Source organism: Salmo trutta, chromosome 3 (genome assembly GCF_901001165.1).
Source record: "Salmo trutta chromosome 3, fSalTru1.1, whole genome shotgun sequence".
NCBI lineage: Eukaryota > Metazoa > Chordata > Actinopteri > Salmoniformes > Salmonidae > Salmo > Salmo trutta.
The window spans coordinates 52043288-52058084 of record NC_042959.1 but is presented as its reverse complement, the minus strand read 5'-3'; the positions used below and the strand labels follow the sequence as shown (position 1 = coordinate 52058084).

The 14797-nt window shown below is 41.0% G+C and overlaps 1 protein-coding gene across 1 annotated transcript; it reads right to left on the bottom strand.

Moving 5' to 3' along the window:
• Positions 1 to 7455: 7455 nt before the first annotated feature.
• LOC115177943 (neurexophilin-1) lies at positions 7456 to 14508 on the bottom strand. Its single transcript, XM_029738942.1, has 2 exons — positions 14106 to 14508; positions 7456 to 8817 (listed from the first exon to the last, which is right to left on the bottom strand). Exons 1-2 carry the CDS (start codon positions 14178 to 14180, stop codon positions 8056 to 8058), a joined length of 837 nt encoding a protein of 278 aa, XP_029594802.1. The 5' UTR covers positions 14181 to 14508; the 3' UTR covers positions 7456 to 8055.
• Between the last annotated feature and the right edge of the window lie 289 nt (positions 14509 to 14797).

The window sequence follows — 14797 nt, the reverse complement described above, 5'->3', positions numbered from 1 at the left end:
CTGGAGCATCAGCATTTGTGGGTTTGATTACAGGCTCAAAATGGCCAGAAACAAAGACGTTTCTTCTGAAACTCGTCAGTCTATTCTTGAAGAGGCGACTCCGGGATGCTGGCCTTCTAGGCAGAGTTGCAAAGAAAAAGCCATATCTCAGACTGGCCAATAAAAATAAAAAATAAAAAAACACAGACAGTTGACAGAGGAACTCTGCCTAGAAGGCCAGCATCCCGGAGTATCCTCTTCACTGTTGACATTGAGACTGGTGTTTTGTGTGTACTATTTAATGAAGCTGCCAGTTGAGGACTGTTTCTCAAACTAGACACTAATGTACTTGTCCTCTTGCTCAGTTGTGCACTGGGGCCTCCCACTCCTCTTTCTATTCTGGTTAGAGCCAGTTTGCGCTGTTCTGTGAAGGGAGTAGTACACAGCGTTGTACGAGATCTTCAGTTTCTTGGCAATTTCTCGCATGGAATAACCTTCATTTCTCAGAACAAGAATATAAGACAAGTTTCAGAAGAAAGTTCTTTGTTTCCATTTTGAGCCTGTAATCGAACCCACAAATGCTGATGCTCCAGATACTCAACTAATCTAAAGAAGGCCAGTTGTATTGCTTCTTTAATCAGAACAACAGTTTTCAGCTGTGCTAACATAATTGCAAAAGGGTTTTCTAATGATCAATTAACCTTTTAAAATGAAAACTTGGATTAGCTAACACAACGTGCCGTTGGAACACAGGAGTGATGGTTGCTGATAATGGGCCTCTGTATTCCTATGTAGATATTCCATAACAAATCAGTCCTTTCCAGCTACAATAGTCATTTACAACATTAACAATGTCTACACTGTATTTCTGATCAATTTGATGTTATTTTAATGGACAAAAAATTTGCTTTTCTTTCAAAAACAAGGACAATTCTAAGTGACCCCAACCTTTTGAATGGTAGTGTATCTCTATAATGCATCTTTGTGTGTATATACAGTATGTAATGTTTGGCACCATGCACTTTAAGGGACCACAATTTATTTAACTAGGCAAGAACAAATTATTGTTTACAATGACGGCTTACCGGGGAACGGTGGGTTAACTGCCTTGTTCAGGGGCAGAAAGACAGATTTTTACCTTGTCAGCTCAGGGATTTGATCCAGCAACCTTTCCGGTTACTGGCCTAATGCTCTAACCATTAGGCTACCCGCCACCCCAATGGAAAGAACTCCTTGACTTTCTGTTGTGTCATCCCTGTCAGGTGTTTAATATGTACTGTAGGTACTGTGTGTATATGTCTTTTTTTAATCTGCCAAATAAAATCAATCAATCAATCAATTATCGATGGATTTATAACAATTATATGTGTTTAATCACTTATTTGCTTTTATGTAAAGAGGTCATTCGCATTAAAGATGTAAAAACTTTGTGTTATGTGAATCTATGCAAAGTATAATCTACGAACACAGAACCAAATCTACCTAAAGCTCTACTCTGTCATACTCTTCACACAAATCATAATATGTCTCCTTTCCACTTCATTTAAACTTCTCTTTTCTCTAAGAAGTTCCTAGCTTGACCTCTGACTTCACTGGAGGGCTCTAGGCCAGGCTTGGGCTAATCTAGTAGTGTCTCATTTTAATCTTTATCTCCAACATTTCCAATAATTACTGATGTCCTCCACCTTATCTGTTCCCCCAACTGGTCTTGTCTCAACATTCTGGATCTTATCAAACCAATTGGTTCTACTTAAACTACACAAGAAAATAGATCATGTTAAAAGAGTTTTTTTTGCAATAAAATTCAATCAGGATAGACTCTCAGAGAATGGTTATCGATTTATGAAGATCTCAATCAGACCGAGGCTTCTTAACTGATTGATTCTTTCTGTCTGACAAGTGCCATTCTCCGACTGCAGCTTCTGTCCCCACACTTGAGGATAATCTCCATTAAGATCTTGTGTCTTCCTTGTCACAGTCTTGTTCTTTGTTAAAATACTTCCCTCTACCCTCTCACAGTCTCTGCTACATTAGCAAATGTCACAATTAACGAATAATTGAGCAAATTGGGTTGTTTCTGCAACAAACAAACGCTGTATTATTTCCCAGTACACTGGGTCAACATGAAAATGAAAAAAGCTGTTTGTCACGAGAGAGGTTTCCACTCCTCCAGATTCCCTGACCCCCAAATATACTATTCCTGCCTTGATAAGACACTAACAATTGCCCAATTGAGTTTTCTCTCTGCAGTTAAGCTTGATGATAAGGAACCATGGCATTTACTGAGAACCACAATGCACTGCTCTTATCTCTGTATCTGCTGTACAGTAAAGCTATGTCCGGATTTGATGGGAAACAATTTTAGATTGTTTGTATAGATTGGTTGTTTTTATTAATCCATTGGTAGGGAGTCACCATTCCACTCTCAATCCTTATCATGATGAACCTAGGCTTTATGCCAAATTAAAACAATACAAATGAGATGTATAAAAACCTAGGCCCATATTTTACACAGCACAATTAACCACAAGACTCTCCTGACCATTCTGTTCACTTTACCAGCCTTGTATCTTTACTCTTACAGATGGAGAGAGAAGACCTGATAAAGGCTTTATGCCAAAACCCAGTGCTTTTCAAACATTTCTTTCTCTCTAGAGTAAGATTTATTTTATTTTTTTAACCTAAACTTCTCTGCCCATCTTTGTGACAAAGTAGTGCCTGTTTCTCTCTACCTTTCCTCAGTTTGTCACTAGAACATGATCCAGATTCCAAGCCGAACTCCTCAGTGCCAAGTCATGATTCATCACTTCTTCTGCTTGTGTTTGAAGATTAGTCTGTAGCACAGATACATCCTCACTGGGCATCCAGGCAGCTTAGAGGCCAAAATCCATAATCCCTTCCCCTTCATGGGAATTGTCCATGCACTTTACTATACTGCAATACGGTCCCATTTTCAGCAGGCTTTCAAGTCCCAGCCACTGACAACCAGTGATGTGTATGTTGTGTGTTTCACCAAGTGTTGATTTTGGAGGGTTAGATTGGGATATTGTACTTTGGATCCCCTACGCATCAACAGTTAATTGTTGTCGGTTACTCTCGGAACAGATGTGACAAGCACTCTTAATGTTCAAACTACTCAATAATATTTGCTTTTAATAGGCTGAATGGCATTGAAACCGCGTCCTGTTTTTATAGTTTCTCTGAATTTAACTGTACAACAAGTAGCATAAGCCTTTGTCAGGGAAAGTAAAGCACTATCTGTTAATGCCAGTGCCTGGCTAGTTCCATCCCTACACTGTTCGGCATGCTATGTGGCACTGAGGACAGAATTCACGTTACTGTGTTGGCACAGAGTTTGACTCATTCAAGGTTATGCTTTGATTTAATGGTGATGCATTTTTTAAGTGCATCATCCCTCTCTCTCTGCGTAGCAACTAGTCCATCTCTGTCACAAACACTGCCTTTCCATCTCACCTTTAGCGGTAGAGGTAAGAGGAGTGGTTCTAGAGATATAAATCAATTGAAAATTAACCCCCAGCTCAAAAACATACCGACCCTGATTGTTTCATTGCCAGAATATCCAAGGCGGGGTAGCAGCAGAGTAGTTAAAAGTAAACATGGCACCGTATGCATCAACTGGTCATGAATCATAATTACCTTTATTTACATGTTTAGATGTTTTTTTTTTCTCCTGTAATTGAAATGGGGCCAAACATATTCAGACAAAGGAGCTGGGCTCAGCCTCTTCTCCTCTCGCTGGCAATACGTAACGGTAGCAGGGAAATACAGCTACATTGTCCCTGCTGATTGGAGGGCTTGATAACGCAGACGGTGGGTAGAGGAATGTGTGAGAGGCATGTAATCCGCTTAAGCCTCATGTAACTTACAGGAGCCAATGGATCCTTAACTTAAAAAAGTCAATACTTACTTAGGTGTCGGCTTCGGATCACACGATTTCACACTTACCATTGATGCTACATCAGAACGATTCAGCCCTGCTTAGTGTAATGTGCAAATATAATAGTGCAGAGCCAGCTGTGCAACTATTACGCTAAATTGGGCCATTATCCCTATGATCAGAATGTGAATTTGATTAATACGGTCAAAATGTCCAATAGAAAATGCTTCCTCAAGTCACATTTAGATAGCCCTCTACGGAACATTTGATTCATGGCTTGATTCTCTTTATTCTATTGAAACAATAGGTTGAGTAATAGTTGACCTGCTTTGAGTTACAGTGAAAACTGTTGGAAATATCCAAACAGAGTTTGAAAAGTGTACCAGCTGACAACACGGACATGTAAAAATAGCTTGAGAAACTGCCTTAATGAATATAATGTGAGAATCTGTGCTACTCTCTGGAAGCCTACTGTTCCAGAGAGTAGCACAGACAGATGTTCATGTGGGAGTCCAATTGCACTCAAATTATGTCAAATATGAATTCTCTTCATACAGTTAAACGTTGAATAGAATTACGTCCTTCTCCAAATGGCAACAATTTGCCTGGAACTGAGTGACAAAAGTTTAGCATGTCAAATATTGCTGCACGAGCAGTTTGACAGGATTAACAGAGCGTAAACTTAATTTGATGTTGCCACAATTCATTCTATTCATATGGGCTAAATAGTATTGTTCATTTTGCAGCATATTTAGGGGCGAACTGTTCATACCTAGTTCTGCCCAGGGGCATTAATCCAGACTAATGAAACGATCCTATCCTCTGTGGCTTTTTAATCTATTCACTGGGAAAGTAATTGACAAACCACAGTATGTGCATTAGGATAGCTCCGTCACCAAAGGACAGCTGTCACTGAAGCAATTAAAAATGACAAAGTTTAATTCATTCTCTCTAGTTTTACCTGATATGAGACGTTCACAACGAGTGAGCTTTCATTTCCAGGATAGTAATGCCGTTTGGACGACAGCAGTTCATTTGTAATTCAAAAAACCACAAGCCATTGTCTGATAGTGCTTTAATATGTCAGCATTTCACACAGAAATTAACACCACAAAGCAAAACATAACATGAATCCTGCGAATAACATAACAAGATACGAAATTACATTAATGAATTACTCTGGAATTAGATGCCATTTGCACATACACAGATAAGTCATTTGACATCCCATCTGATTATCTGTTTATGAGTGATATGCTATTTGGTCACCAATATAGACGTCATATCAGATAAAGAGCTAGGCTAACCAAGTGTACCTAGCCCTACGCACAGTAAGTGAAGGACTGCAACAAGCATGATACTTAGCAGGCTTTTAGCTTAGCTTCTTGAAAAAAGACCGAGACACAATTAATTACGGAGCCAACTACCTCTGACACCAGGAGAGCCGGATCCCAATAACGTTTTTAATCCACCTAAATGTCAAGGCAACATTTACAGGTCTCCTCCTCCTCCCAGTCTTGAATGGCTGCCAAAAGGCCAGTGGTTAGTCATCTGTTTACTCCTGCAGCTGCTGGGTGTCATTGGGAGTCTGAAGGAGAAATCCCCTGATTCTATCTGCCATTTGTGACAGTTCCCCCAGACCACATTAATCAGGAAGTTCTCTGAGAGCAGGAGGAGACCGGAGGCTTGGCGTACGGCTATGGCCCAGGACAACTGCACCAACGGACTGGATCTGGGATGGGGATAATTCACTCATCAAAAGCCTTGCGTTAATCATGCAGTAGTATATTACAGATAGAGGGTTTCATTCATAGAAATGGTACCAGATTGAGCTTAGACTCAGAACCAAGCGCAACTATCGGACATGGCCCATCTAAAAGAGTGCTATTGAATTCATACATATATTTCAAAGAAATAATCATTTGCCAAAACTCAAGTACAGTATAGTGTATTCCACAAAATGAAGACAAAGAGTGTTCAGTTTGGCAACATATTTAACTGATCTTATTCAGAAAAAGACACTTTATAAAAATGGAAGACGCACTCAAATAAAATAATCTGAAACATTTGTCATCCAGTAGCCATGATGACAGATAACTGCTCTCAATTTACGAGTCAAATGTTAATGCTTATTTCTGTCAGCTTTGTTCATTCACATCATAAATCCCTGTTCACACTCTCTTATCACATAGGCCCCTCTCTTCACAGGAAACAAACCCTATTTCTTATGAAGTACCTTGTCAAATCTTCATTTCCATTTTTCAGTTGTGTCAACAACAAACGAGTCTGTGTGCATGTGTACAGTACTGAGGACCCTGCAGTAGTTGACTAGTTAGATGCACAATGCAAACCACAGAAAGAACTACACCTCAAGGTGCCTATCAACCTCATAAAGGACTTCTATTCCAGTTGTGTATCAGTGTAATTCCCAGACATTATTCTCTCACACAGGGATGACAATCACAGTGATGGTTCTCAGAGATGTTTCACAATCAGCTACAAGCATCACATTTGCATAATGAAAGCTTAATGGCCAAATCGAATATCCAGTATCATTATCGTATAGTGTTATTACATCATCATCATCCAGAATTTGCGTTATTGATGTCAGAAGTGGTTGTTATAATGTGTGGAGAGATGCCCCTGCAGTTTAATACATGTCCTCTGGCAAGCAGCACATTTTATGCTGTAACTTCCTTTGATTTCCTTGATTTAATGTTTTATAGCGAACAGAGTGGGGACTCTTTACTGTGTTTTTTCCTCATGGGGCAAACATAAATGGTTCTTTTTTAAATATTGAATTACACTTAGATCCATAATGAATGAAAGTCCTTCATTGAGCTGATTTACTCCACATTAACTTGTGTCGGATAGGATATAGCTGATGGGAAGAGATTGCTATCAACATGGCATCCATATCAGAGCTGAAAACCATTGCTAGCATTTTTTTTCTTTATCTACCGAAAACAATGTACACTGAGCATACACCACATTAAGAACACCTGCTCTTTCCATGATATAGACTGACCAGATGAAAGCTATGACTCCTCATTGAATCAGTGTAGATGAATGGGAGGAGACCGGTTAAATAAGTATTTTTAAGCCTTGAGACAATTGAGACATGGATTGTGTATGTGCGCTATTCAGAGGGTGAATGGGCAAGACAAACGATTTAAGTGCCTTTGAACGGGGTATGGTAGTAGGTGCCAGGTGCACCGGTTTGTGTCAAGAACTGCAACGTTGCTGGGTTTTTCAACACTCAACAGTTTCCCGTTTGTATCAAGCATGGTCCACCCCCCAAAGGACATCCAGCCAACTTGACACAATTGTGGGAAGCATTAGAGTCAACATGGGCCAGCATATCTGTGGAACGAATTGACACCTTGTACAGTCCATGCCCTGACGAATTGAGGCTGTTCTGAAGGCAAAAGGTGGTGCAACTCAATATTATGAAGGTGTTCCTAATGTTTAGTATACTCAGTGTATATCTGTAGGAAAAGTTGTACACATTTTTATAGAGTTGCTCTTATTAAATGTGATGTTGATGTTTCAATAATTCACTGAGACTGAAAAAGAAACAATTTGAAAGGATCTGTATTTCTGGCTGTCATACAGATACAAACACGTAATGAAATAGATGGCAAGCCTTAATGCAGTCGGACACTTTCCTTCACTGTAAGTCGACACCTACCTATTTAATTTTCCGCTTTGTAATCACCAGTGACAAACAGAAATGGACAATGAGAGAAAATGAAAAATGCTATTCCATCAACACACAGAGTTCAATTAGAAGATCGAAACAGTATCTAATAGAACAAAGTGGGCTTGATCAGTTATTATTTACATAAGGACAAATCTTCAGCGAGGGCTCCGGCTGAGTACTTTCTTATAGCTACTATAGAGGGTCAAAATACATGAGGAAAAAGTATGCCAAGCCAGGAAATGTTGCGTCCTAAATGCTCGTACAATGGCCATAGGGAAGGTCTGCTCAGTGTAGCGATCTCACAAGCAGCAGGGAAGCATTAGCTTTAATAATACCTTTTAACAGTTCTGTTCCGACAGTTAAGCATCCCCCCCGTTCTATTGAGGGCCGTGCCAGCCTAGCTCAAATCAACTGACACCTCTCAGGAGCGAATGCCCTGTCTGTCTCTGTTCCTTTCCCTTAGCTGCTCAGCCAATCACCCGGTGGGGAGGTAGGGAGTATCGCTGTGGTAGTTGTAATCCGGACACACTTTCTGCACCAGCTTGTAGTCGGTGCTGTAGAAGGAGATGTAGATGCAGATGACTTTGAAGGGCTTGGAGCACAGCCAGGACACATGGCTCTGGGTCTGCTCCTGAGGGCAGCTCTGCGAGGGGTCGTGGGAACACAGCGACTTCCTGGTGCCCTTCTCCACCTTCTCGTACTCCACCCTGCAGTTGAACAGCTTGGTGTCTTTGGGCTCGAGGACCGTCGACTGCTGCAGCTGGAACTCCACGGCCTTGGTGGGCGGCACCAGACCCACCGACACGTTGCCCTGGCCCGTCGCGTTGTGGCGGAAGTAGACGCTGAACGTGCCGTTGCCGTGGTCTACGATCTTCCCGGTGATCAGCAGGTTGAGCTTCACTGTCTTGATGTTGGAGTGGAAGTCTCCCCAGCCGAACATCTTCTTGAACTTTCCTGTCTTGACGATGGGTCTCCTCTTGGATCGGGAGCGGGGGTCTTGAAGGCTCGAGGTGTTGTGGAGCCAGTCCCAGAGCTCCTGTTTAGAGTACGGTTCCAACTTGTCATAGTTCAGATCCAGGCCAGACAGGTTCTTGTCATAAAAGGTCTGGGAGAGCAGGTGACTGATGGATAAGTCCTTGCTGGTGTCTGTTGTCCAGAGGTCCTTAGCTCTTGACTTTGGGCTCTCTGACTTCAGAACGTCTGAACTTCCAGAAGCAGACGAATGGGCACTTGTAACCTGTGGAAAACAAAGAGACAATCCTATTTCAATGATGGAACACAACAGGCATGCCGTGAATGGCTTAAACCGTTAAAAAAATAAGCCTGCTGTGTAGGATAAAAAGTGATATATCCTTGATATGCCATTGTTTTGTTTTATACCAATAGATCATACATGAACTGTAGATCTGAAATGGCAATAAAATCAATACCCATTTGAAATTCAGTGACGCTGAAGGTCATGACTAATGGATATAGAAAGAATATGAGACAAATTCAGTGCATAACACAATTGCTTCATATGAACACAGTGTCTTTTATCAAGAGTAAGGACATTCCAATCCTGCCATACATATAGATGAATGAAGCGTTTATTCAGTAGCCTACAGACGTGACGCCACACCAGACTATTACCCCCTGAATGTTCCCTGAACGGTTGATTGATGATTCCTTTACTCTGTCCCTCATAATAATACAGATGAGAGGGCTAAGATTCCCACTGCACTTCACGAAGAATGGTGACAGTGATGGCCTAACCCCATCTGTGGAACGTGACAGCAGATCTGTCTGGGCAAAGTCTTACATGTTGTACCTTTACCTCAGATCAATACTAGGAGAATAAGGTCTTCTCTCTTTCACAAAGTTCACAGGATGATATTGCGGTAGGGTAGTCTGTATATTGTAACAGTTATAGTGTGAATGCATGTTGGATTTGGACATAGAACACTTCATTTGAAAAATATCAAATCTTCTTATTTTTTGGTGCTCAAGCCGAATTTCAATCTCATCTTTGTTTTGGGCCAAATTTGACTTCATATCCATGAACAGTGCAAAAAAAATGTGCAAAAACCTAATTATAAATCTGCCAACTTGATTTAATTAGACATTTTTCTTCAACAATGTGTTATAAAGGGGGCACTATTTATGTATTGCTCACTTTAGTAAACTCTGGTTAAATAATCGCATCCTTATAACGCACATTGTTGAAGAAAAGTTTGAAATTAAGTCACACTGCGAGACTATAATGACGTTTATGGTATTTTTTGCACTTTGCAGAATTATTTTGTACTAAGAAAATGTCGCTGCAATGTTCTTTAACTTGTACATTTGCGTTCTACCTCTGAAAAAAATAGGGAAGGTTGAGTGGTTCAGTTTCATTGAATAGGAAGTATGAACCATCATTCAAATAAGCCCAATTTATTTCCCAAGGCTTTCTCTTTCCTGATTCATTAGCAGTGGGCTCTCCAATGACCAAATGAAATATAGCTTTCATAGAGCTGTAATTACCTGTGCTGCTAAATGACTGAAGCTCAATCTCAATGGATTCCCCCTACTCGGATTCCCCCTACCATTTTTTCCCCTCGTTTAACCTTTATTTAACTAGGAGAAAGACTCAAGGTTAAAAGCATATTTCGCGAGGGCGACCTGGAAAATAAAATATTGAGTTTTCCCTTTAAGGATCTCACAACATATATCCCATTTAGTTGATTCAGACATGTTTCTCCTAAGCAATCATATGCACAATTCAATTTCAAAATGTTTCTTGAGAGCTAGCTTAGTCCTTGCTGTCTTGTCATGACGGTTATTATACTGGGTTCAACACTGACGTGCAATTAGCTTTCATCTGAAGCACCTGACAGCCTGCGCAAACTGTCATGGTCGGGATTAGAGGGCTCCGTGTCACATTCGCAGAGACCCCAATTCCCGGATTATAACCAACCTGTAATCCACACTACGAGATTAGGCAAATCAAGGCACTCCTGACTAAACCAACATTTCCATCAAGGCAGCCTTGTCTGAGGAAACAGAGGAAAGGCCAAGATTACCTCGCTCTGTTTGAGAGCATGTGAGACAGAGAAGACAGAATATTATTATTTTCCCCGCTGGTGTTAAATGGAGGTGGAGAAACGGATTGTCACCGACAGCTATAATGGGGTGAATTTGAAAAGTTTGAGGCATTGCTCATTAGACAGTTCTAAATCTCACCTGTGGCCTCAAACAAACCAGAATTCCTGCACATGATTACACAAATACTGGGATGATTCTATCATGGAGGACATACCCTGTTTAAATACCCTACTGAGTCCTATTGAAAATACCCATAGACATAATGTGGTATACACAGTAGATGGATGTACCTGAATGTTATCTCTTCCTGTTAAGGAATCCTTTCCCTAGAGAGAGGAAGATACAGGCTGGTACTGTACACTAGCTTCCCTTGTGATAAGGAGGATATGCTATAGGTTAAAACCCCAATATAGCCAAAAATGTCTTGTTCTGATAAGACAACCTTGGTAGCTAAAAAAACACCTAGGAGAGACTATTAAAAATGTGTGAGCTTTCATTCACTGAAATGGTACTGCAGCTGGAACTCGTGGGGGGGGGGGGGGGGTTATGGGGCAGACTTGTTTCTTCCCACAGACTGTTACCATTTTCGCCACTAAATTGAGTGAATTCTGGGTGCTGCGATTAGCCGACACTTCCGGTTAAACAGTCATTAGAGCTGGAATGGTTGGAACCGGCTATCTCTGTCCATAGCAACAATGTCCACTGGCTTCCAGTTGAAGCTCGCATCCGCTACAAGACCATGGTGCTTGCCTACGGAGCTGTGAGGGGAACGGCACCTCCATACCTTCAGGCTCTGATCAGGCCCTACACCCAAACAAGGGCACTGCGTTCATCCACCTCTGGCCTGCTGGCCCCCCTACCTCTGAGGAAGCACGGTTCCCGCTCAGCCCAGTCCAAACTGTTCGCTGCTCTGGCACCCCAATGGTGGAACAAGCTCCCTCACGACGCCAGGACAGCGGAGTCAATCACCACCTTCCGGAGACACCTGAAACCCCACCTCTTTAAGGAATACCTGGGATAGGATTAAGTAATCCTTCTAACCCCCCCCCCCCTTCCCTTAAAAGATTTAGATGCACTATTGTAAAGTGGTTGTTCCACTGGATATCATAAGGTGAATGCACCAATTTGTAAGTCGCTCTGGATAAGAGCGTCTGCTAAATGACTTAAATGTAAATGTAAATGTAAATGTCGTCCATCTTGTTTGGGTAGTTTGGAGTTGTTTGTTTACCATAACAAAATTGCACCATGTTGATGAATCAACATGAATCATGGCCATTCCACCCATTCTATTTAGTATATAAAGGATCTTCACTGACATGACATAATTCCCTTTCAACTCTCAGCTACCATATGTGCCTCAATGAATCTCAGAGAGCACTGGTCAATCAGAACCATTCAGAATCTGTGAATCCGCAGGGACATGATTCCATCGTTCAGTGAGCAGAACGGAATTGGATCTAAGCGCAGTAAGACTGTACACATCTCCAGGGATATGTTTTAGGCCAGATGTGGCCTACTCTTCTCCTGGAGAGCTACTCCCCGCAGGGTTTTGTTCAAGCCCTAATCTAACACTTGATTCTACTAATCAGTAGCTCTCCTGGGGGAGTTGGCCTTCACTCCTTTAGGGGATCGTTTGGTTGTGCTGATATCCAAATTGATCTTGGAATATTTAGGATTTTCTTTCTCTGGTGTTTTCATGGATCAGCTATAGCATTCTCAGAGATGAACAGAGATCAACATGAAATCACCAGAAAGTTCGGTCTCCATGTTACCCCCACTGTTACCTGAGGGGGTCAAAGATTATGGGCTTTAGAGTGAGGCATCAAGACATCTCAAATAGGTGTGAAATAGAATGGTAGACTATCAAATGTAGCACACATAGGGCAGTATTATCGCCACGAGTTTTGTACAGGATGAAAACGGTCAGCAGTTGGACTGAGGGTATTACCGTGGCAACAAAAAAAAATAGCCACTATTTTCTCCAACTCACCCAGAGGATAAATACATAATCACATTATTTCACACACGAGTTGGTTCAAAGGCGTCCAAAATAAGTTTGCGAGGTTCCCATGGGTCTGTCAATCTGTCGAAGGAGCTCGAGGCTTGAGCTTAGGATGCGCCGAGCACGAAACAATTATGAGCACCCCATTAAAGCATGGCGAAGCAATTTGGAGGCGAAGCCTGGAAAAAACATTCACATCAAGTGGTACTATTGAGAGTAAACACTTTCTGTACATCCAACACTTCATGTTTACAATACTGTAATGACATTTTACAGTAATATAGTATTAGTTTAATATGATTGCATCATAATCCACTGAATAAAAGTGTTCCTTAAAGAGAAGGCTTCATTAGTTCAAGGGATAAAATGATTAGTGAGCCTAGTGAAGTGTGAAATTGAGTTTATAATTTTCAAGACTTCGAATTCAATTCGATAATGGGAATCGTATAAATAATTATTAATAATTGACTTATTTCAATCACTATGCAAATTAAGTGCTGATAACCCAAGGTAACTATTGAAGATTATTTTAACTTAATCCCACAAAGTTGACTAATGTGTAAGAGACAATTGGGCCTGTTTCTCTTGCTTGTCTGTTGACAGATTTACCTCATGCAGGGTTACTATGTACCAGAAGATTCACACAATCGGGGTGTGAGAAACTGTGATGGCAAAACAATGAAGATATTATGTCAAGCTTATCAAAAGGTGAAATGTCAAGCATTATTACTTTTCAACTGAATTGAGTGACTCAAAATGGGAGATTCATCTGAGTTGATTGATTAAATTAGATCTACAACAAATCGGGGAATGTGAATGACAAAATGTTTCCCTCTGCGCCTAACACAATAGTACATCTACTAAAACAATAGATGAGTAGGTAAAGATGTAAAGGGAAATTTCACAATTGTTCATCTTCATATTCATCATCTCCAGCACCACTCCAACATCAACATATGTGAAATGGTGCATTTCTATGTTTTGTAGTGAAAAACGATAGAGGAAGATAAGTGTTTTCAATGACATTATCAGTGTGCATCGTGTGATTTTAATAAATTATTAGTATGCATTGCCCACTAATTGTCTACTAATTGGATGAGGATGTCATTGGAAAGACTTATCTTCCTATATCATTTTCACTACAAAACATAGAAAAGCGGCATTTTCACATATGTTGATGTTGGGGTGGTTCTGGAGATGATGAATAGGAAGTTGTAGTATGGTGACATTTCCCTTTAAGAGTAAAAGCAAAGACTGGTGCTCTCCAATGTGCTGAAAAGTATACTCAAAATATATATGCAGCATATACATTTACCAAACACTTGTGAGTAAAAAAGTCTTTGGAAAAATGCTATGGCACAGGCAACATCTGTACATTTAGCTGGTAGCTTTGAAAGATTTCAAAAGAGAGAAAATTAGATTTTTACTAGATAATTGACAACAAAAACTCAACTTACCATAGAAATGAGTGACAGGAGAACAACGCACCAACATGTGGACTTCATTCCTCTTGGTAGACCTTCACTTTTCATGCCTACCTGTACGCAAAACCCTTTCTTGAAAAATAAATCAAATTGACTTGGTAAAAATGCCACAACTAGAGATAAATGACAAAGGGAAACCCGAAAAAAGACCCTGGAGCAAATAGCAGGGATCAAGCTTCAGATTGACTGAGGGCTGAAAATCAAATGCTCTGTCTATGTTTTGTCTATTGGAAGATGTGAATGATACGTTCTTTGATGCAGGATTAGTGGCGGTGTTGCGTGAACGGTACTGCTTGTAGGTCTGATTGTCAGTGTTATGTGATGTTTTATAGAGCGAGAGAAAGAGAAGAGAGAAAGAGAGATAGAGAGAGGCAGGAAGAGAGAGAGAGGGGGGGGCGAGAAAGAGTGAGAGAGAGAGGCAGGAAGAAAGCGAGAGAGAGAGAGAGAGAGAGAGGCAGGAAGAAAGAGAGAGAGAAAGACAGGAGAACGAGGGCGGGATAGAGAGAGGTAGGAAGAGGGAGAGAGAGAGAGAGGGGGTAGAAAGAGAGAGAGAAAGACAGGAGAACGAGGGCGGGATAGAGAGAGGTAGGAAGAGGGAGAGAGAGAGAGGTAGGAAGAGGGAGAGAGAGAGAGGTAGGAAGAGGGAGAGAGAGAGAGAGGGGGTA